Genomic DNA, 23522 nt, shown 5'->3' on the forward strand with positions numbered 1-23522 from the left:
CTCATTAGCCTGGAAGAGTAGTAAATGCAAGCGAAAATGCTAAAGTCGGTTGTCTCGTTTGCCGACTTTCGTCAAACTCCCACGCGGTCGGGATACACGTCATCAGATCCGCGGTAGCTTATTAATATGAGTGGGTAAGCGGCGACAGTTGTTCTTGAATGAACAAAGGAACCAAAATCCATTGAAGAGAGGACACGCGAAAGAGGAGCCAGCGGTTGGATGGCATCGCTTCTTCCCTTCTTTCTTCTCTTCCTGGTCTTCTCTGGTTCCTCGCACATGTGCTCTTCTCGCAAGTAAGTCTTCAAGATTCCCATTCTATCTCTTTCCTGGTGTTTAGGGTTTTGTAGTCCCCAGTTGGGGGGTCTAATATCTGTTCCTCTGCCTGATCTCGATTGAACAGCCCGTAGGGAGTTCGATTTCTTTTAATGGATTTCTTGGAGGTTGAAACATTTCGGTTCTCGATGGAATCCCATGGGATAAAAGCGATTATGTTGGGGACTCATGCATTCTTGGTCGCTGGTTATGCGGGTTTCGGTCAGTTTGATGTCAAAAGAACCTGACGAGAGGGACCGCCCCAGTTTTCTACACTGATTTCTTTGAGATGAGTCGGTTAATAATTGAATTCCCTCAAAGATCAAATCTTGGAAGGGATCGTTGTGGCAATGTGTAGGGAGAAGTATTACTTGGTAATTACTGTCGAGAACTTTTGATAGCAGTGGCATAGGGATTTTGTGAAGTCATTGTCTAGTATTTTTAGAAATTAAATTTTCGTGCCGAGTTATATGATTGGAATTTTTTGATCAATGCATAAGTATGAAGATTTCAGTTAGTCTGAATATAAATATGGATTTCTTGGATATGTTTTCTTTTTCAGTTGGATACTGATGAAATCAAATCCAGTAGGAGAATGATTGGAAGAGAATGATTGTCGGAAGAGTTTTGATTTTGGATTAAAGCATTTCTTGATCATTGATGATGTGGGTTTCTTTATTGATTGGAGTTACGTAAGTTGCTGAATTCTTGTTGAGATCCATTAAAGATCAAATCTTGGAACAAATTGCTTCGGGGATCGGGAGAGGGAGAATCTCTTGGTCTTTACTGATGAATGTTTTCAATAGGAGTGTCTGATATATTTAAACTAGTTTCTGAATCTATTTATATGAAACTACATTTTCCTGCTAAGATATACAATTAGAACCTTTATGATCTAAAATCTTAATTTGAGACTTATGATAAAGCAGTCCTTGAGAACTGAAATCAGATTTTCCCTGTCTCTGTAGAAGTGCAGATAGATAAAGATCATGTAGGGCCAATTTTGCTCCTTTCTCATGCATTATAAATGGCTCTTGACAATCATGCATTTTGGGAGGTTTTATGGCCCGAAGTAGAAAGCAAACTCTCTGTTGAAACCACGTGTTTGGCTAGTTTGGTTGTAACCCTATCACTATTCTCATGTCTGCATGATGTTTGCATTAACACCAAGCTGATGCAACTTTAGCCTCAATTTTGCAGTTGGCATTATTAATCTACCTCGAAACCTTTCATCTCCATTTCATAATTAGTTCCCGATCATATTTTTCCTACATGTCTTGTTGCAAGTTGTTTTCTAATCTGTCAGGTAATTGTTCAACACTACTTTGTAGGAACAGATTCATGGGGCCAGTCACACTCTTTGCTTCTTGAAGAAGGCTGCTAGATTAAGTTATTTGACTTGGCTGAAATTTTAGAATGGTTTGTCCTTTAGGTTTCTTTTTGGATTTTTTTTTTTTTTTTTTTTTTTTTTGTGGGGTTTGGGGGGGGGGATTTTTATGGGCTATTCATGAAAGAGAGTCCTACATGGAACTCTATTACCTAGTTAATAAATGATCAGTCAAGGCATGCCTTACAAGAATGAATTGGAGGCATGATCTGTAAATTTATGGATGAAGGCAAGTACATCAGTTATAATTATAATGCAAGCATATGCAAAGGACTTACCACTCCTGTTGTATCCTATTTTCAATTTGTTATCTTTTCATCATGCTTGCATTTGATCTATATATGATTTTAGCAATTCTTGTATCCAACTCTAATATGTTTTTCCATGATGTTTACCAGGCCTATCGTTAGGCTTGGGGTCCTTGACTTGCTTATCTAACCAATGAAAAGTTCATTGGGACCTCCATAGCCTTGTATGCAATCTTTAACTTTATAAAATGTTACCATATTAGATCAACAACGATTTTAATGTTCAAACTGGGGTAGTGATGAGCGTTGTGGTCTATTCTGCTATCAGAAACTAGGGACCTCATATATGTTGCCCGACACACTTATTTATCTTATTTCCTTAGAAAATTAACACCTCTAATTAAGGTAAAAAGGACAACATGATGGCAAGATTCTGTTCTCTATATTGGCTGTAATTGTTTGACTACCATGCTGTACATGTCTATGAAGAAAAACTACATTCATTCTGAATCGATGTGAGTTAATGTACTTGAATTGTAGTACCATGAGTTACCAAAGGTTGTCTTACCAAATAAGAAAATGAATATGTCATTGATATGGTGCATTATTTTTTGGAACTACTGATTCATAATTATTGTTCTATTTTTTGGTCACTTGCTGTTGTTCTATCCAGAGGTTGTTAAATGTATTGCTCTCAATTACTTATTACCTGACTTTTGGTTGCTTTGTATTGATTTGGCCCTGGAAGTGAACCACTCTGCTAGCAAAGTAGGACTCATATAGCCATATACAATTTGACAAAGTAATACTTCTGTATGTACAAAAAAAAAGTAATACTTCTGTTATACCTATTTATGTGAATTTGACATACATCTCGATGCATTAAGTTGTCTAATTCATTCTATAATTAGAATAAGATAGTAAGCTTAAGATGTTAGCTTCAGTTATTGTCCTATTGCAGGGTGGAATTGGGAATTACAGCAACAAAACTTGAGCATCATTTGCATCCAAATATTTCAACCTTATCCACTGGATTTGATCCCTCAAAAGTAGTCCAAATATCATGGCATCCGAGGTCAGTTGTAATTAGAGGTGCCCAGTCTTCTCATGCTTAATCTAACTTTTTTTTTTTTTTTTTTTTGAGACTATCTTTCATGGCCACTGTCATTGATTAGCACTGTTTATGACATTTCAGACATAAAGTAGTATGAATTCTCAATTAGAAAAAAATTGTCTTAGTCATCTTTTGTTTGTTAACCACTTGACATTTCTTCCTCATGTTAGGATCTTCTTATATGAAGGTTTTCTTTCTGATGAAGAGTGTGATCACATGATTTCTCTGGTAATTTCCTGCACTTTCACTTTTACAGTTTGGTACAATGCATCACATATCCTGTATTTTTGAGTGCAGGCAAATGGTAAGCTAGAGAAATTTATGGTGGCTGACAATGACACAGGACATATTATACCAAGCAGTGACTGTACATGCACTGGGGTGTTCTTGTCCCGGGGTCAAGTGAGTCAAGTGTCAATCCTCTTCTTCTTGTTGTTTCCCCCCTATTGATAGCTTACCAATGATTGACAATTTTGAATATTTTGGGGATTTTGCTTGCCCTAAAAAATCATGTTGGTCATAGTTGCATTTTTATTGGACCCTTATTTGTTTTCTAAACTCTATATAGACAATGGAATAGCTGCAGTGTTGCAACATACATCCTTAAGAGTACTGATCCAAGCAGCATCTGTTAGGTTCTTTCCTGTATCTCAATATGGTACGTTAGGAGTAATTTTCTTTCCCAATATCATCTATGATTCCCTTGGCCCATATATCAATTACTAGAACCAGTCACCATAATGTCTCACAGGACTTGCATTCAACTGCTTTCTCATTTTATATTGGGTATTGTAGTCTGCAATATATAGTTATTCATCCAGTCACGTGGCAAATTCTCTAGTAGTTTTTTTGCCATGCAATTCCCTATTTTATATAAGTTTTCCTGTTATTCAGGATGCAGTTGTCTCAAAGATTGAGAAAAGAATATCAACATGGACCTTTCTTCCAAAAGGTATGACTTTAAGTCCCATTCATCTTTTAGTTCTTTCTGCTCTTAAGTTCTTGTTTTAATTCATAGTCACATGGTATTCAGAAAATGGAGAAGACATTCAGATCTTGCATTATGGGATCAATGAAAGTTATCAATCACATGTGGACTACTATCAAGATAAATCCAAATTGACATATGGTGGGCACTGTATTGCTACTATTCTGATATACTTGTCTAATGTTACTCGGGGTGGTGAGACAATTTTTCCCCTGTCAGAGGTGAGGAAACTGATTCATATATGAATTTTCTTTTTCCATCCTTGTTACAGCAATGTGAGATGGATCAATTGTCGAGTATCTATCCCCATTGCAATTTGTGGTCATCGGGTTATTGGAATTAAAATCTGTTGATGATTATTTTACAGATGCTGCTGCTACTCGGTGTTTCATAGCCACAAGAAAATTGAGCATGTTTGGATAATTAATTTTTGTAGACTTGGGGTGGATATAAAAAGCCTTTAACATCCAACAGTAGTGCAAATATATATATATTTTTTAATACATATGTCATTATTGAATCTAATCTAATGCTTTAATTACTGCAATCGGCAGTTAAAAGATGTGCAAGTGAAGGATGAGACATGGTCTAGCTGTGCGGCCAAGGGTTATGCAGTAAAACCTGTCAAAGGCAATGCACTTCTCCTTTTCAATCTTCATCCTGATGCCACAGCTGATCAAAGTAGCCTTCGTGGTGGTTGTGCTGTGCATGAAGGAGAGAAATGGTTAGCCACGAAACGGATCCATGTGAGAACCTTCAACTCAAGGAAGCCTTTATTTGTGCCTGGTGATGACTGCACAGATGAGGATGATAATTGTCCCCACTGGGCTGCCGCTGGGGAATGCCAGAAGAATCCAGTTTTCATGTTAGGCACTTCAGACTACTATGGATCATGCAGAAAGAGCTGTGGTTGTGCTGACAGTTTTAAATTTGTATAAATATTGTGACGCACCCTGAGGCAACGCATGCAGTAATGCTGGCAATTGGTTTCATAGATTGTATATTATGTCATGAATCTCATGATCTTGCATGGAATTGACAATTTTTTGCAGTTGCACAAGCAGTCAAGTGATTTGTCTTCTTCATGATGTTAACCAACAAGGCCATCACAGAGCTCCCTTGTTCTACATTCCATCAGCTTCTTGCCATGATATGTTCCTTGCTCCCAAATGATCCTTTTCTACTTTCCGGATGCATTAACCCAGCCTGTCTTCGTATCTGTATTCGATCAGGAATATAGGGAACATGGTATTGAAAGCCATCAATTGGAGCTGAACATGGTATTGAAAGCCATCCATCAGGAATATAGGGAACAGCAGTCGTTATCAGATACAATGGAACTCTATCGGCATCTCATATCACGAAAGCTTACTAGTAGTCGGTATGACTGGAAATACTAGCGTTGTGTATATGTGAGTCCTGGAATAACGAAGTAATTGATGCATTCTTGTAGTATTGCGTCCCCGATCCTGAATGAGACCCCGCAGATGAAGGCGTCAGTAAACCCTGAGCTCATCTTGTTGCGGTTCCATGAAGACCGCAGCTTTACATGCAAAAATCAAATGCTGGACCGCAGCTTTGACCCGCAGGTATAACTTATCTGCGCTTCCATGAAGACCGCAGCTTTACATGCAAGATGAATCGTTGGAAGCTTTGACACGCAGGTTTAACCATCTAAAGTGAGTGTACGTGGGTCCACAATATCAGCGAACAGGTGCCGCGACGGTCACGCCGTCAGCCAAGAAGCTCGGACTTTGGAGGATGTGTTATTTGTACGCTATTTTTACTTGTGGCCACGCCTCATTCGATGCCCCTTATAACGCCCCCCCCCCCCCACGCGTGACCCCTCCCCCTTTCTCTCTCACTTAAACTGCGGTGGAAAACGCTCTCTCAAGGCTCTGGTTTTCTTCCTCTCTTACGATTCTTGGCGGCGGCGATGGCGCTTCTAATGAGAAGATTGTCGAGGGCTAGTGCTCTAGGACTCGGCAATGCGTTGAGAGTGGAGCCCAACTGGAAATCCGGTGGCCGCCGGTTTCCCTTTGGGGCGGCCGCTGCCGTCTCCAGCGGCATCGCTGTCTATTATTTCTGCTCGTCTCCCACCATGGTAAATTTCTTGCTACACAAATCTCATCTGGGTGCCTTGGATAAAAACCGTCCTTCACAGATATTTCTCACGGTCAATTTTGTTTTCTTGAATCCTCATCATATCATCGGATCACTTCTGTTTTCATCTATTTCCTTTACTTTTACATGCTCTTTTGTTTCTTCGTCTCGATTGTTCCATGGCCACAAATTTTTCTCTCTTCGATGGGAATTCAGGGTATCAACAATGGAGGATTCTTTATTAGGGTTTGGTGCCTTTCTTTCTCGCTACACTCGTTCTTGGTTCTCGATCCTGGTATATTTATGGTCCCTGACTCATTTTCCCCTGTTCGAATGATAAGTTTGTGATGGGTTGCAGATATCGTTGATCATGGTATCTCTTTTAGTTTTCTTGTGGCGTAAGACCTTTGTGTTGATGTTATAAAAGGATGGTATGGCATGTCTTCAAAATAGAAAGTTAAAATCTTGGGAAAGTCACTATATAAAATTTAGACCGTACAGATGATAGCAGATCGAGAAGAGTTGATTACAGTGGTCGCCTTTTCCATGATTGTTGGAAAAAGTAATGGTTTTGACAAATGATAATTATATTTTCTTTATGGATATATTTTTTACTGACAAGTCCTTTTTTTCTTGTTTTTTCTTTTTTCCCTTGCATCGGCCTTCTGGACATCTGCAAATTTAATTCTCATCCGATGTCCATGCAACACCGCCATCCTGTCTTTAGTTAATTTAAATTCATTATATTCTGGTATTCCTATATATATCTGCATCTCTACAGGTGTAAGAAGCATCCGAAAGCTCTTATGGAAATTAGATTTTGCTCATATCTTGAGGGGCACGCACACCCTGCTTCAGCCAGTATTTGTGTTTCCATATGCTTATAATTTGATTTGCTTTTACATGTCTTCGTATATTGAATTCTTCATGCCCTGCAGTTTTTTCGCACAGTTCATGTGGCAGTTTCTGATACTCTTTCTAGAGTGCTATTAGATTATAATTCATATTGCTATTTGTTATGAATTACATATACAATGATTTTATTGTTTAATTTTGCAGCTGGCCCAGCTTGAACCGAAAAGTGAAGAGCCTGCTGGCAAAGTTGGTGAGTTCCAACTTCAATTTTTCTTACTAATGGAAATCTGAACAGTCTGGATCGGGTGAATGCTTTTCATGATCATCTAGACTCAGTTTATTTCTAGAAAATGTCTTTTTCTTGGTATTATCTCTTCTGGCTTTTGTGGCATTAAAAATTCGTATGTACTTTTTATGTAGACGTTTTATTTATCTGCTTGCTGCCGTTCACATTATCAAAGGGTATATATAATAAGTGCAGAAGACTGGGCCAGTGGGCTCTAATTAAACATCAATTAGCAGACAAATTTTTAGTGCTGAGAACATATGGAAAAGCTAGGATATAATATATGAGTAAGGTTAACCATATCGATCTAGAAACGCAAAATGAATCTTTCAGCATATTCTTGCTAGAGAGTGAATCTACTATATAACTTTATTGTTCATGCATATTAATACTGCACTTTCTTTTGTTGGATGACTAGTCTAGGCTTGAAACATAGAAATTTTATTTATCTGCTTGCTGCTGTTCACACTATCAAAGGGTATATATAATGAGTGCGGGAGACTGGACTCTACTTGAACAACCATTAGCAAACAAATTTTTAGAGCCGAGCACATATGGAAAAGCTAGGATATAACATATGAGTAAGGTTAACCATATTGATCTACAAATGCAAAGTGAATCTTTCAGCATATTCTTGCTAGACAGTGAATCTACTATATGACTTTATGGCTGATGCATATTAATACTGCCCTTTCTTTTGTTGGATGAGTGGTCTAGGCTTGATAGTTCAATTATCCATCATCACCAAAAAAAGTCAAATTTCTCTTTTCTTGCACTTTATTTAATTGTATTTACCTTCTTACGTTCTTGCTCCAAACCTAAGTTCCTTACAAAAATTACTACAGTTAATGAAAGCCAGATCCATTTTGATCTCATGTCTTTCATCCCTTGGCTTTTTATTGTCTTCAACCTCTGCACCTCTATACCCTCTCCTGCACCAAGTTTCCTATGGATTCCACAGTCCAAATAATCATGCAATGCCTGAAGCAGCCCTACCAATTCCACTCCTATCCATGTACATTGCACAACTGAAGCTGGTATTTGTTGTAATTATATAATTGGCTCACTGTTAATTTATTTGTCACCTTATCGTTGGACCTGAGTCACCTATTCATAAAGTCAAGGAGAAAAGGAGAAAAACTTGAAAAGAACACTGCCAAAGTATGGTTAGGTGTTGCATCGAAAGTGATAACTATTATTTTTTTGAAGAGGCCAGAATTTCCATGGAACAATAAATTTTTGACCATGCCAATCCCACTTAAATGTCTTTGTTAGATAAGCATTTTTTTTAGACCCACCAACAATTAGGAAGTTCTTGGGTCCTCTATGTGTTTTTTTTTTCACACTCATGCTCTTTTGATGCAAGTTAATTGCTCATGCTCTCTTGAGCTTTGCACTTAATCTTTTTGTTCATTCTCAGCACTTGACCCAGAAAAATGGTTGGAATTTAAGCTGCAAGAGACTGCAAGGGTCAGCCACAACACTCAGTTATTCAGGTAATACTATTTGATGCTTTTTATTTGTTCCTGTTTTTATCATTCAGGATGGCTGTGGAGGGTTTTAGTACTTGGTTTTTGATTTTTTTATATATTTTTTTTCAAAATATTTGTTTCTTGGCAAGTTTGTGTCGTGATCGTGAAAACTCATGAGGTCTTAGCTGTATGGCCTGTCATCATAATTCTTCAAATTTCAATTTTGAAAATAGACCTTCGTAAAAGAATAGACACTGAATTGGATTAATTTGTGATTGCATTGTTGAGTTCCACATTCTTATGATATAGCCAGTAGTTTTTGCACGTGCATGGGATGTCTTTGTCCAAATTTTTTCTTTTTCAGTGCATATAACTGGAATGTGGCCTAGCAAACATGTCTCAGAATGATTTTGCTGGGTGTTGGTCCTCAAATTGTGAGGGAATGCATACGATTTTCTCCAGTTCATTAGTCTCATTTGCTTGAATCTGACACTCATTACTAGGCGAGGAATAATTGTGGTGCTTTTGCTAAAAACTTACAGGTTCTCATTTGATCCTGCTGCCAAGTTGGGGCTTGATATTGCTTCATGTATTCTTACAAGGTATTATTGTGCTTACCAAGTTCTTTTTTTCATACTTAATGATTATTAGGTGTATCTTGAGAATTTTTACAGAAGTGATCTATATCTCTCTTATGGCTGCTACTAATTAATGTTTGAATTGAATGAGCCAATACATTGTATTATACGCTTGATGATCCATGAATATTGAGGTAGTTTCCAGATACCAAGGAAACATGCTTGTGAACTATTAATACATGAAGAGGGAGGTGTATATTTATTTAAAGATGCACTGTAAAGAAGGAATCTAAAGGGAGGATGGTGAGATCAAGGAGTAGGTGCTAGTGAGATTGTTTACCATTTTCTTTTATTTATTGTGAAACCCTTTTCTATGTATGTTTTTATGTATACATGCATGCATATGTCTGTTCTCATCCATCCCAAGTTTTATATGAGTAAATAATTGGACGAAGTAAGTAAGATGACTTTAACATCTTTTCTTTTAATATTTTTAATGTGGTTTAATGTGTACTTGCTGACTTTCTTCAAGTGCCATGGTGATTGCAGGGCACCAATTGGAGAGGAATCAGAAGGGAGAAGAAAATATGTTATTCGCCCGTAAGCCTTTACATTGGACCATATTCATGATTGCTCATGCATTGCAAATTATGATGGTATTCGCAAGATGCATTTGTATAGTCAACTTGGGTCATGGCATCAATAATCTGCGTGGTTTCAAAGCCTCGGGCAGATATTGTCTTTGGATAAATGTAAATTATATTTTGTTATTTTTCTCTTTCTTATGTTCCAAAATCCAGAAAGTTAGGAATGAAATATGACTTTCCTGACTAGGAACAGGTACTTGCGTAGAATATGGGGATTTACAAGGTTAGGCTAGTTAATGTAGTTCTACGTTCTCATAACCAAATTTGTACTTAGACATGCTAGTACTCTTATAATCACATCCTGAAGATCCGATTAAAATGGGGCATGGTTTGGATTTTGATGAATGTTAAGTTAAAGATTCTTGTCAACTTGTTTCCCTGAAATCTGAAAACTTGCTTGGACATGCCATTCTCATCAGTTTTTTGTTTTTACCTAACCATATTGACTTGAGAGAGAGAGAGAGTGTGTGTGTGTTTGGTACAAGATTACAGAGTCTGAATTTTCAGTTTTTCAGGTTTCATGTGCCTAATTAAAATAATTCAAAACAAAACAGTTATATATATATACAGCTACACCTATAGAATTGGAGCATAGCATAGTGGTATATTTAAACTGGTAGCTAAAAAATGTGGCTTAACCACTGGTAGGGATTTGTCAGGCATTTACTTATATCCTACCTTGTATTACATCAATAAAGATGTTTGCACTAATGTTGCCGAAATACCAGTGATAAAGTTCTTGTTGTCCTTTTTCTTAGTTTCGTTGGAGATTCAGGTACCTGCTCTGTTGTTTAGCTCATCAACTAATGTTGTCTAGCTCCAGTAGGATTTTGCCAAACTTTGCTCCACAATCTGAGCAAGACCAATCCATGTTGATCCAGGTGATTACCCTTAAAGAAAGTAGTTCTTGGCCCTCTTCTGTTTATTTATATATTTTTCTTTGAAGATGAGAAAACATTCCCTTGTCAACTAATAGAGTTGACAAAAGTGTAGCTGTTTCTGTTTCAATTGTATCTGAGTGCAGCATCCTTAAGATGCTAATTAAGGGGGAAACACTTTAAGAAACCTGCTTTAGAGGCCATAGCTTACTGCTTTTCACTGTTATGTAGAAAACGAAATGTCTATTTAGATGTTAGTGTCGTCCATCAATTTAAGTATGGATCTCTTGGACTAAATCAGTCCTTGTCCTATTAAAGTCTGGTATCTGGGTCCCCTTTCTTTTCCTGTCTGACCACATGTCTACAACAGAACAACCCATGTTACATTAAAAAACTGCACTTTCTTTGAGATATTCCACAGCTGTAATATGCATTTAGGTTTTATGAGAATCTATATCTCCTATAATGGTTGTGAAATATTACATGTATATATTTGTTAAGCCACCTGCTTTTTTTTTTTTTTCCAGATATACTCCTATATCAGACCCAGATTCAAAGGGCTATTTTGATCTATTAATTAAGGTATGATGACACCAGCCTATGATGTTGGTCATGCCAATTTTTTAGCCGTTTGTCATCTTTTTTCTTCATTTAAATTCTAAACTATTACTTTTTTAACTATGAAATATTTTGATTGTCTTTCTTTGACCATTCATGGGTTTTGTTGTTATGTTTCTTTATGCAGGTTTATCCTAATGGGAAGATGAGCCAGCATTTTGCAAGTTTAAAGCCAGGCGATGTTGTTGAAGTCAAAGGGTAAGTTATCAGATGAATTTTTGAAAACTATTCTTGCATTAGGAGTTGTTCTTTTTAATTTTTGCTGAACACTTTTGACTGCCAGGCCAATTGAAAAGCTGAGATATAGCCCAAATATGAAGAAGAAAATTGGCATGGTAAGTAATAATTGATGATTGGTGGAACTCATGCTACTATATTTTATAGTTCTATGTATGATTGCGAGCTCTCTTCATGTTGTACAAAAATATTTTCAATTGTCCTAAATATGATATCCAACTTCTCTTTTTCAAATAGGTTAACATATGGAAAGAATTTTTTCTCATACCATAATTATCTTTTTTTTTTTTTGGGTACAAATACCATAATTATCTTTGCTCTAATCATTTATTAAGATGCTCATGACTTCCTTTTGACTATGCCACTTAAGTATAATTATGATGTGATGCTTGGGGAATTGCATAATGCAAAAGAAGATGGAGGTGCTAACATATTAATTTATATCCCTCCTTGGGCAATCAACTTGATTGAGCTGGGGCACTCTTCAAATGCTAGCTTTGCCTGGATATAGGGTGATGCACCACATAGCAATCATTGTTCATAGATACAAGTAATAAAGATTATATTGTACTGGCTTCTCAGATTGCAGGAGGCACAGGTATCACACCAATGCTGCAGGTTATCAAGGCTATTCTGAAGAATCCTAATGATAACACTCAGGTATGCTTCATTATCTTGGCTAGAATTATGAAACTCTCACCTGTTGTTTATGTGAGCTGTTTTCATCATTGGTTCGGCCACTTTTGCACATGATTCCACTTTTCTTCTTTTTTCCCCTCTTTAATATGAATCCAACACCGTATATTAAAAGCTTTCATTGCCATTCTTTTCACAAGCCATAATTTATTCTTAGAAGGTGAAGATTTTGAAATGGTGTTCTTGGACTGGTGACGACAATGGCATCATGATTTCCGTCAGGACCGTTCCTTTTGTAATCAAAATGAACAGATAAATAATTAAGACATCTGAAATTATCTAATTAACTGAATGGATATTGTAGATAAGATGATACTGAAAGATTCTTTCATAACCTCTGTTCAGATGACACTGTTTAGCTGCATTCTGGTACTGATCCATGCTTTTTTTCTGAATCAGTTTGTACCACACTAATATGTTGCTAAATATTGGCTGTCAGTAAAATCTGTTTTTAGTCTTTAAGAGTTCCAATTCAAGCCTCTTCCTTCAAAGTTTCTATGATGAACCTCCATGCTAGTCAGCTTGCTTCCCTTTGCTGAAGGTTGGATGACAACAAAATCTGTTTTTAGTCTTTAGAATTTTCAGTTCAAGCCTCTGGTTTGTTAAAATTGGTGTTCCTCCTCCTCAGTGACCTTTCTAGGATGAGCTTCAAATTTAATGAGCTTGCTTGCGTTTTCTTTTGCTCAAAACTGGTAGTCATCACAATAATATGAATGTATCTTTGCACCTAATCTAACACTAACATTCTACAATGTGAAGTGGACAACGTGAAACTTTACCAATATGATAACCTAAATGTATATCGTAAGCCCTTATCATTCAGAGATCATTGCTAACATATTACTGGATGATATTTTGCTAGAAACAGGCACTCTTAACCATCCAATTCTCCTTTTCTCAAAACTTGCATTAATCATGATAATATGAATGTATCATTGCAACAAATTTGACATTAATGTTCTATGTGAAATGGTCAGTGTGATACTTTACCAATATGATATCTTAATCTGTATGGTGACCCCTTGTTCATTCAGGTATCATTGCTCTATGCTAACATATCACCAGATGATATTTTGCTAAAAAGGGAGCTTGACAGACTCTCTGCTAGCTATCCAAATTTTAAGGTAGCTGCCACAAGACTCATTCTTTTAGTAGAAAGATCCAAAATTGGGGTTCCTGGATCAATTATAAGCAAACTCAATTTATTTCTTTTATTTTTTCTGTAACAACAGGTATTTTATACTGTGGACAAGCCGTCTAAGGACTGGAGAGGAGGTGCTGGGTATATATCAAAGGACATGATTGCGAAAGGCTTGCCTGGTCCCACAGAAGACTCTCTTATACTTGTGAGTTGTTATAAATCTATTACATTCTGTATACACCCACATGTTAAAGAATTTAGAAACTTTAATGCTTGAAGCGGTTAAATGAATGCCCTGTATCTTTGCAAGCGGTTCCACATTTCTGGCATCATAAGTTCAATATATATGCTTACATGAAAATGATTTTATGGGCATAATTGAGAGAAACGAGGTGATTATCATGACAGCCATGTTTAAGGAGTTGTGGGCAAAGGTGCTCTATTGAGACAATCTGGAAAAGTGTAATCTTATTAAAGAATTAACATAGTGAATAACAATAATTAATAAGTGCCCTCAACTGTTTGTGTTTTCCAAAGAAGTTAATCTTACTTAACCAAAGTAGCTGTATTGATAACATGCATTTTTGTATTTATACAGGTCTGTGGTCCCCCAGGAATGATGAAACACATATCTGGAGACAAGGCAAAAGACAGATCACAAGGCGAGGTATGGAGCATCCATTCCTTTTGTTGATCTTTTCTTATTTTTGACTTGGGATAACAAATGTTGTGAAAATTTGGAAGTACTAAAACAGAGGGAAACTAGAATTAAAAAAAAAAACTCTTTTAAGCTTGAGAGATACTGTCATTCACTAAACTAAAACAAACACATATTTGCATGCTATTAGTAATGGAATTGCTCTGGCTACCTGCTTGAAGGGCAGAAAAAGACCTCATTCTATACATACGAAATATGATCGAAATACTACTTGCCTTGTATGATGAGCTTCACCATTGTTAACTGCAATCACTGTATTTAGTTCCAGTGTCCTAAATCTTTCGTGCTCATTTGCAGCTCACTGGTCTACTCAGGGAAATTGGATACACAGAAGAGATGGTATACAAATTTTAAGAGGCTTAAAGAATGCAAGGCTGAGAAATTTTCCCCTGCCTGATGACCTGGGCTAGAGAAAATACGATAGTCGAGCTTTTTATAACCTATGTTGGAGGCAAGATGGAAGATTGCGACATTCGAGATGATCAAATAAAATTTCATGTGTCAACATACACCGTAAATCAGTTTCAAATCATACAACTCTCTGGAGCTTTGAATTGCTTTATCAGCTGTTGGAGCCTGAGCACTTCTTGCTTTGCGATCTGGTATATACTAATGCAACCATAATTATTGCGGAAACATGTACAATCTGCATTCCATTTTACGTACTGGGAGGGCTACCAATGTGCTCTATCCCTGCATCGCCTACAGGACCGAGGAGAGTCCTCGCCCCTTACAAGTACACCTGCTTAACAGGCAGGCTGGGCCTGATTCGGGTCGGGCTCAATCTAAAGTTTCCTTTAATTTTTCAGGCCCGTATCTGGCCCAACCTGATGTTTAGGCTGACTTTTCATGACCAAGCCTGCTACTTATCGGACTTTGGGCTTTTGAGATGGGCCACGGGCCTTAAATTTCTCTCTCAAAAAAAGAAAAGCACTTGGAGGGAGGAGGAGGGAAGGGCAGGGTGGTATGGGGACGTCTGGGTCAGTAGGAGGAAGCGGAGGAGGAGAGGAGGGGGAGAGGGGATGGGGGATGGTCGAGGTGGTGTGAGGAGTGGAGGGGGAGGTGGGATGAGCGGCTAGAGCGATGGGAAGAGGGGAGGGGAAGGTTGCACGGGTGGTGGTATGGAGGGGCAATGGGACGGGGGGGGGGGTGGGGGGGGATGGGATGGGTGCAGTCAGGATGATGGGAATAGGAGGAGGGGAGGGGGGAGGTACGGTGGAAGGACAGGACTGGGAGCAGGAGGCAGAGGATAGGGGAGGTTGGATGGCTGTGGGGTGGGGGGGGGGGGGTACAAGAAGGATGAGATGAAGAGAGTAAAAAATATATTTTATTGTATAAATAAATAAATAAATAAATAAATAAATAAATATATATATATATATATATATATATATATATATATATATATATATATATTTGTTGCTATTTGATAGTTTATATATATTATATTTTTTATATAAATATCAGATGCGGATTAGACTCAAATTGGGTCAATATAAATTCGAGCCTAGATTCGTTGGAACTGGCCTGGACACGAATGGGCTGTTTGGTTTCTTATCGGGTTGGGGCGAAAATTTTAGGCACCCGTGACAGTGCTAAGCATTGGTGTGGTACCATCCCTGGTATGCCTTAAAAATGAAAGGCTTTACTCAAACGTACATCAAGAAGCGGAGCGGCTCGGAAAATCGGACAGGATGAAGCATCTGTAAGTCATTGTGCCACTGGTACGTACCGGTTAGCTGTTCGAGTCGAATAGCATTCGTGTGTCTAATCCCGTTGCATACGGATGCTTGCTTGATCGATGATTCGTATTGCTAGCTAGTACCATAGCTCCAAAGAGGATTTGGTATCTGATCATCCTGACAACCTGACAGTCCGCATGTTAAGCGGAAGCATGCATGCACCCAAAGCTTGAGCAGGCTGATTGAACGGCTGGAAGAACATTTGTCAGAGCGAGGCAAAGTGCTTGGCCAGGGTGGTATGAAGTTCCATAGTTGTTGACCTGCTTAGAAGCCGATTCAGCTCGTAAGAATGGGTGCTTCATATCAGATCGGTGCGACTCTTGATCATGACCGGTAAGATCGCAACGCAATGGTCTCTGTTGTCCCTTCAGGACACTATCATGCGTCAACTTGCTTGGTTCATTGTGAAAGGTTATTCCATTTCTCTACATGAATTTGGAGAATGCCATCAATAGAATCCCCTATGTAAATTGTTGTTTTTGGTGACTTTGTCATATCACGAGCGGACTACATCCGTGATAGTCGGGACTGATCATTCAGCTTCCAAAATATAAAACATAAGAAAATAAATAAAAATCTCTACCTTTTAACTTGAAATGATGGGACGATATTTGAATTGAGTATATCATCGTTATGTTTAGCGTCCAGAGAAAAATTGTTGGAACTCAGGGCTCTAAAATCCAGGTTAAGAGTTTTGGGTAGTTTATTGAATTGAATAACATGTAAGAAATTTAATCTTGATACAGAAATAACATATCTTTAGCCATTGTTGTTCAACGAATAAAAAATGAAGAACGTTGCGAAAAATACCGGAAGACGGATCATATAGATGAATTTGCTTTGCTTCAATCCTACAAAAGAATACTACAAAAGAATTTTTTTAGTCTATATCTAGAGGATCTTGAAATCTGTTACTGATGGAGAGTCACAGACTGTATTTATAGACTAAACCAGATACTCTTTTAGATTAACACAAATTCTTGTCCATCAAGAAATCATAATCGTAGTGGAGTCCTTATTTTGATCAGAATCCATCTTTATTTTAAAAAAAAAATTAATTATTTATTATCATCTTAATTATCTTGAATTGTCTTTAATGATTAAGTCACATATAGGGCACATCAAACCCCTAATATTAGAAGAAGCACAACATTCTCCATTTGGCCCACATATTACAATCAAGATACTGAATAGGTGATAAACAAAACTGTAATATAGTGTAAACCAACTCAAGTCAAAACTCTCACTTAAATAAGAAATTTCAATACACATGACGGTTATATTCTATAAATTAAATACTTCCTTCCATGTATTACGATGCATGAAATCTTTTATTTAAGCACTTTATACTTTTCTTTATGAATAACTTCCTATAAACTATTTAAAGTCCAAATTTATGATATGATTTTTTTATGCATAAAACAAAACTATGTCCTTTATTTCTAAGAATATCATAAATATTTATACAAAAAGCGAATTAAACAAGAATTGAACCAATGATTTCCATATGATCTACATGATCTTTAAACTGTTTGACCAATACTCCTTTAGTCATAGGATCCGCAATCATTTATTTAGTACTGATAAGCTGCTTCATTCTTTTTAACGTGATCTTTAATAGTAAGATACTTTATATCGATGTACTTGCCGTAACTTCTATTTTTATTATTTTTAGAAAAGAAAACTGCAACGAAGTTGTCGCAATAAATTTTTATTGGTCTTGCAACAAAATCAACAACTCTCAAATTAGAAATAAGATTCCTCATCCATACTACCTGTGAAGTAGCTTCATAGCATGCAACGAACTCTGTCTCCATAATAGATGAAGCAATTATGGATTGCTTGTTACTTTTTCAAGATACAGCACTTCTAATAAGGAGAAAAATGTATCCTGAAGTAGATTTTTTTATATCTACACATCCATCAAAATTGAGTTTGAATAACTAATTACTTTCAAGTGACTGGTATGTCTATAGGTAAACATGTAATGCTTGGTTTCTTGTAGATATCGCATAATTTTCTTTATAGCTTTCCAATAATCAAGGCCAGAATTGCTTTGGTATCTGTCCAAAATTTTTACTACAAATGCTATGTCAGGTCTTGTATAGACCTGCGCATTTATCAAGCTTCTAATTACAGATGCATATGAGATATTCTTTATCTGGTTCTTTTTTAATTCATTTTATGGACATTGATTGTGACTGAATTTATCACTCTTCATAATAAGTGCAACTGTAGGAGTATAATCTAATATTTTAAACCTTTTCAAAATCTTTTTTGATGTAGACCCTTTAAGACAAACCTAGAATCATTCGTGATCTCTCTGTGAACCTCTATGCCAATGACATAAGAAGCTTCATCTCATATCCTTCATCTCAAAGTTTTGAGGAAAAAATGGTTTTATCTCCTTTAACGAACCCAAATCACTGCTTGCAAGTAATACACTACAACAGAAAGGATTATTTGCGATGTAAAAAAAGTATCGTAAATACTAAATTTTCATCGCAAATATCTATTTGCGATGAAAATTTTATTGCTAATACTGCATCGCTAAAAATACGGTCGTAGATATTATTTTACGATAGAAAATAAATTTTGTCGCTAATAAAATATTTTTTTCGATGAAAAATCTACGTTACAAATTTTTTTATTTTTTAAATTATTTAAGATAAAAAAAATTTTCATCACAAATATAATCTTTTACGATAAAATTTATTTTCATCGTAAATAAGATTATTTACGATAAAAATTTTCATTGCTAATAATTTAATAAAAATTTTTAATATTTTTTTAAAAATAAAATAAATTATTTTTTTACAACTAAAAATTTTCATCATTAATATTTTCATCGTAAAAAACACTATTGGTAATGAAAAATTTATGTGTAGTAAATAATTTTAAAAATGATGTATAAATTTTAAAAAATTATTTGCGACGGATAATTTTCATCGCAAATAATCTTATTTGTGATGTATTTTCCATCACAAATAATTTCATTACTAATTAAAATATAATATTTTTTAAAAATAATTCATAAATATATATTTTTAAATATATATTTTTAATGTTTATATTTATAATCTATAAAATTAACATAAAAAATTCATACAAGAGATCAAAAAATAATTCAATCATTTTATTATATTAAAAATAAATTTAATAATTATAAAAGATCCAAAATAAAAATAAAAAATAAAAAAATAAGCTGTTGGCCATCAAGCATCAACATCTGGAGAAGGAAAGCGAGTGGAGGAGTTCAGACCGACCTGCTGCTGCCTCATTAGCTCCATTATCTACTCCATCTATGTCATCTGCTCCATCATCTACCTCATCAGCTATCGATTCTCATCAGCTATCGATCCTCATCAGCTTGCTGTCGATCTTCAGCAGTCTATCTCTGTATCTCCACCAGTCGGATATTGCAGGTAGCATGGACATCAGTCCAGGATGAGCATGAGGATGGGAGAGCTCTGATCCCATACCCTAGCCTCCTAATATAACAAGGTCTCATACCAAGCACCTGATCACAGATCTGATCATCTGTGGGTACGGTCGAGCCCTCAGAGATAGGTTGGGATCTAATCTCTATCATACGATCCTGAAATTAAAGTCATAGGTATTCTAAGTTTGTACTAAAAATCAAAATACCAATGAAAAAAATAGTTAGAAAAACTTACATAAAGCTTCTGGCTCCCCATCGTCCACTCTCCTGACCATCGCTGGTGAGTCCGCTGGTAATCTTGATCCTATCAAGAAGCTCGTCACTATCTACATCTCTTTGCAATTTAAGAATAATTAATAAAAAATTTTTCAAATAGTTAAAGAGTTAAAATATACTAAATAAAAATTATTTATCATCTGCTCTATATGACGAGCGAATGGCCTCGAACCGCTATAGTACCCGACGATCTGTCTCGCCTGATGGGCGATATTTTGGACATATCGATCCTGTACAGTTAATAATCAAATTAGTAAGTAACTAATTGAATTTAAGAATAAATGATTTAATTATTAAACTCAAAAAAAAAATTTGGATGCTTAACTTGATATGCCGGATCCTCATATCTGCGGCATATGACAGTCCAGTCCTTGATGCTGATGCTGTCATATATTCACTGTCGTGCTGCCTCCACTCCTTGATCCTGTGCAATATTGTACCAGTGGTGGTGAATGCAATATTGGTAATCCTTAAAACACGAGCATAGGTGATCATCCATAGCTCACCGCACATAGTCATACTCAAAATCAACAATATCAAAAATAGCCTGCCAATGACAAATATTATTAGAATACATAAATAACTAAATATTTTACTAAATATTATTTTATCTATATGTGGCTATAGAAGACCTCCCTCTGGGTCGGTGTAATGTGATGCCAATCGAAGAGCATCACAAGGACATAGTTACGGCATATGATGCCGAGCTCAGTCCATCATGGCTCAGACCATCCTCTAATGGGTGTGGTGTAGTCGGACAGAATCTCAATACGGAGATGCTGTCCCTCGTGCTCACATTTCTAATGTTCCAGGATGAGGTTCTTTGATGGACCTCGCTCTCGCCTCACCACCTACACCGAATGACTGGAAGCAATAATGAATAAATCATTAAAAATACAGCTATCTATAAACCTAATAGATACAATTAAAATTAAATTTTATTATATAAGAAATATTAAAATATCACTCAGACCCGCCTCTACAATAGCCTCTGGCGGCTTCGATAGTGCAGTAGTGGAAATGGGAGAAGGCTCATCCTCAGGGGGAGGCAAGAAACTCTGATGTGGCTGTCTCCCTCATGGCGTCGTACCTGCAATGCTTAAACCATGCATATAACTACCTCAACATATAAATGAATGTAACAATGAACAATAATAGCAAAAAATACATAAATACCAATAAATAGAATTATATTGCATATCATTATTGTAAGAAAAGATTCAACAAAGAATATAAATCTACTCATCAATATCCATATCCTCCTCGATTTGAAGGTCTTTCTCCAAATCGCAATAATCAACTAATATATCATCTTCTATCTTATTATCATTTATGAACTGATCATTGCCCTCCGAATCATCAAGATTAAATACAAAATCAGCTTCAACTTTGTTGGACGGCAGATCAGTCCTATTCAAAGAGTTGTCACAAGTTTTTCGTTAACAAAGAGCTCGATCAATGTTTGTTTTTCCTCTTAAAATACTTTCTCTTCAGGTAGATCTGAATTTTCGTCCATCTCTAGTCGGATTGGTATGTCATATACACTCTAGGTATTATTGTTTGTACGACATGCCAATCACCTCGATACTTCGGATTTTTCAAATATATTACTTGTTTCACTTTAGTTGCTAATATATACAGTTTATTCTTGTACTATATTCGTACAAAATTTATATCGATAAAGCGTGGATTGATATGAATACCGATCTTCTTATTGCTAATATCCCACCATTCACACTGAAATAAGAATATCAAATTATTGGATCCATACTTCAATTCTATGATATCTACTAATACATCAAAATATTTAATCACCTCTTCTCCTTCATATTCTATCATAGCAATCTCACTATTCTGGATCCATTTTTGTATCTTAAGCTCTCTTATATAAAATCTCATTCCTCCAATGATATAGGATGCATAGTGGTTAACTTCTCGATTGGGGCTACATGTTAAATTGTATAACCCATCGGTCGCATCCTCTTCTTTATTGAAATGCTTAGATTTCATCTACAATATAATATAAAAAATTATATTGGTTTAAATAATTAATTTTATAATTATAAAAATATAACGTAATACCTGTGAAACTTACAAGATCTCCAAATCATTTTATAAATTTTCTCCTATGTCGGTCATCAATATCTATATTATTTTTTCTGAAAAGTATCCTCTTATGCTTACTGCAACAAGTCATAGTTTTTAATTTTATATCGATATAAAAAATTAGTTAGAATATTAAAAATTATATTAAAATGGTACTTACTCAATAAAATCTTTAATTTTTTCATAATTATTTAGAATATAGAAGTGTGTCTTGGATAGCTCATTTACGTCTATAAACTCATATCTCCTTCCACTTATGGATCGAACCATTTGTTTGAATATAGACAGTGTTGGCTCAATGTCATCCCATTCACAATCTGCATGACTGAATCTTATTTCGATATCGTTAAGATATATCGAGAAGAACGTGACACACTCCATAGCTATGTATGCTTCCGCTATAGATCCTTCGGACCGTACCTTATTGCACACATACTTTTTCAAATACACAACAATCTAAAAATAAAAATAAATTTAAATTTAACTAATACATTTATATCTCATAATTGATATGATAAAAGGATTACGATTTCTTTACCTTTCAATAGGATACATCCATCGATAATGTATCGATCCGACCAAAAGAGCTTTCTTTGGAAGATGAATAGCCAGATGTACCATAACATCAAAAAATGATGGTGGAAAGATTTTTTTTAACTTACAAAGAATGAGTATAATATCCTTCTCAAACTTTCAAGTAGGTTAATCTTCAATTTTCTACAACACAGTTCTCGAAAGAAGACTCCCAACTCAATCAATGCAGCTTGAATATTACCACTAAGATAGCCATGTATGACCACAAGATGCAAGCTCTGCATTATCATATAGGAGTTATGACTTTTCATATCACAGATATTGTCGTTGTTGCTGCCCACACACCGTGATACATTTGAAGTGTAAGCATCAGAAAATTTTACGGCTTTGAGCTATCCACAGAAACTCTTCTTCTTCTCGTCAAATAGTGAATAACATGCAGGTGGCATAAAAAAATTATCACCTCGATGAACTAAATACAACTTCGATCGGATTTTTATTTCTTGCAAATCAAGATAAGTTTTTGAATTATCTTTTATTTTTCTTGTGATGTTTAACACTGTACCGATGACATTATCATAAATATTCTTCTCAATGCGTATTACATCCAGGTTATAACAAAGTAGTAGCTATTTTTAATATGATAGTTCGAAAAATATGCTTTACTTCGTCCAATTCAGCTCAGCTTCAGTATGCTTCCGCTTATGAGTATCCGATATTTTTTCAAATTTCATATTTTCATTGGCTTCAAGTTGTTCTAAAACTTTCACTCCACTTAGCTCCTTAAGTCATGAATGTCGGTCGGACTTACCATCAAAGTATTGGTTATAATGGATCCTCCAAAAGAGTGATTAGCAAATAGAAACCTTCAATGACCCATGAAGCAGATTTTCCTTCTATGCTTTAAATGTAAGAAGGATGTATCCTTCTTACATATTGGACATGCCAGATATCCTTTGGTACTCCATCCAGATAAGTTTTCATATACAGAAAAATTATTGATGGTCCATAAAATCAAAGCATGCAACTTAAAATTTTTTCGCTGATAGAATCATGTCTATTCTCTATTTTTCTATAGCTCTTTCAGATCATCGATTAAGAGTCATTGATATATATCAATTTTATTACTTAATATTTTCGGACT

General features: G+C 35.8%; 2 protein-coding genes across 4 annotated transcripts; both read left to right on the forward strand.

Moving 5' to 3' along the window:
• The first annotated feature begins 137 nt into the window (after window positions 1–137).
• Window positions 138–5130, forward strand: LOC105040186 (probable prolyl 4-hydroxylase 6). Of its 3 annotated transcripts, XM_073254976.1 has the most exons (8): window positions 138–293; window positions 2909–3022; window positions 3232–3289; window positions 3359–3463; window positions 3956–4013; window positions 4095–4270; window positions 4417–4492; window positions 4604–4742. In XM_073254976.1, exons 1-7 carry the CDS (start codon window positions 220–222, stop codon window positions 4441–4443), a joined length of 612 nt encoding a protein of 203 aa, XP_073111077.1. In that variant the 5' UTR covers window positions 138–219; the 3' UTR covers window positions 4444–4492; window positions 4604–4742. The 3 variants fall into 3 exon arrangements, with proteins under 3 accessions (XP_073111077.1, XP_010914902.2, XP_073111076.1); XM_010916600.3 differs by lacking the exon at window positions 4417–4492 and having other exon boundaries at window positions 4604–5130; XM_073254975.1 differs by having other exon boundaries at window positions 4417–4745.
• A 745-nt stretch (window positions 5131–5875) lies between these two features.
• LOC105040185 (NADH-cytochrome b5 reductase-like protein) lies at window positions 5876–14843 on the forward strand. The gene is made up of 13 exons (XM_010916599.4): window positions 5876–6153; window positions 7212–7257; window positions 8714–8789; window positions 9308–9367; window positions 9893–9943; window positions 11396–11450; window positions 11614–11684; window positions 11770–11821; window positions 12306–12383; window positions 13454–13543; window positions 13652–13765; window positions 14159–14227; window positions 14576–14843. The coding sequence occupies exons 1-13, from the start codon at window positions 5986–5988 to the stop codon at window positions 14630–14632; spliced, it is 987 nt and encodes a 328-aa protein (XP_010914901.1). The 5' UTR covers window positions 5876–5985; the 3' UTR covers window positions 14633–14843.
• The last annotated feature ends 8679 nt before the right edge of the window (window positions 14844–23522 follow it).

Source organism: Elaeis guineensis, chromosome 3 (genome assembly GCF_000442705.2).
Source record: "Elaeis guineensis isolate ETL-2024a chromosome 3, EG11, whole genome shotgun sequence".
NCBI lineage: Eukaryota > Viridiplantae > Streptophyta > Magnoliopsida > Arecales > Arecaceae > Elaeis > Elaeis guineensis.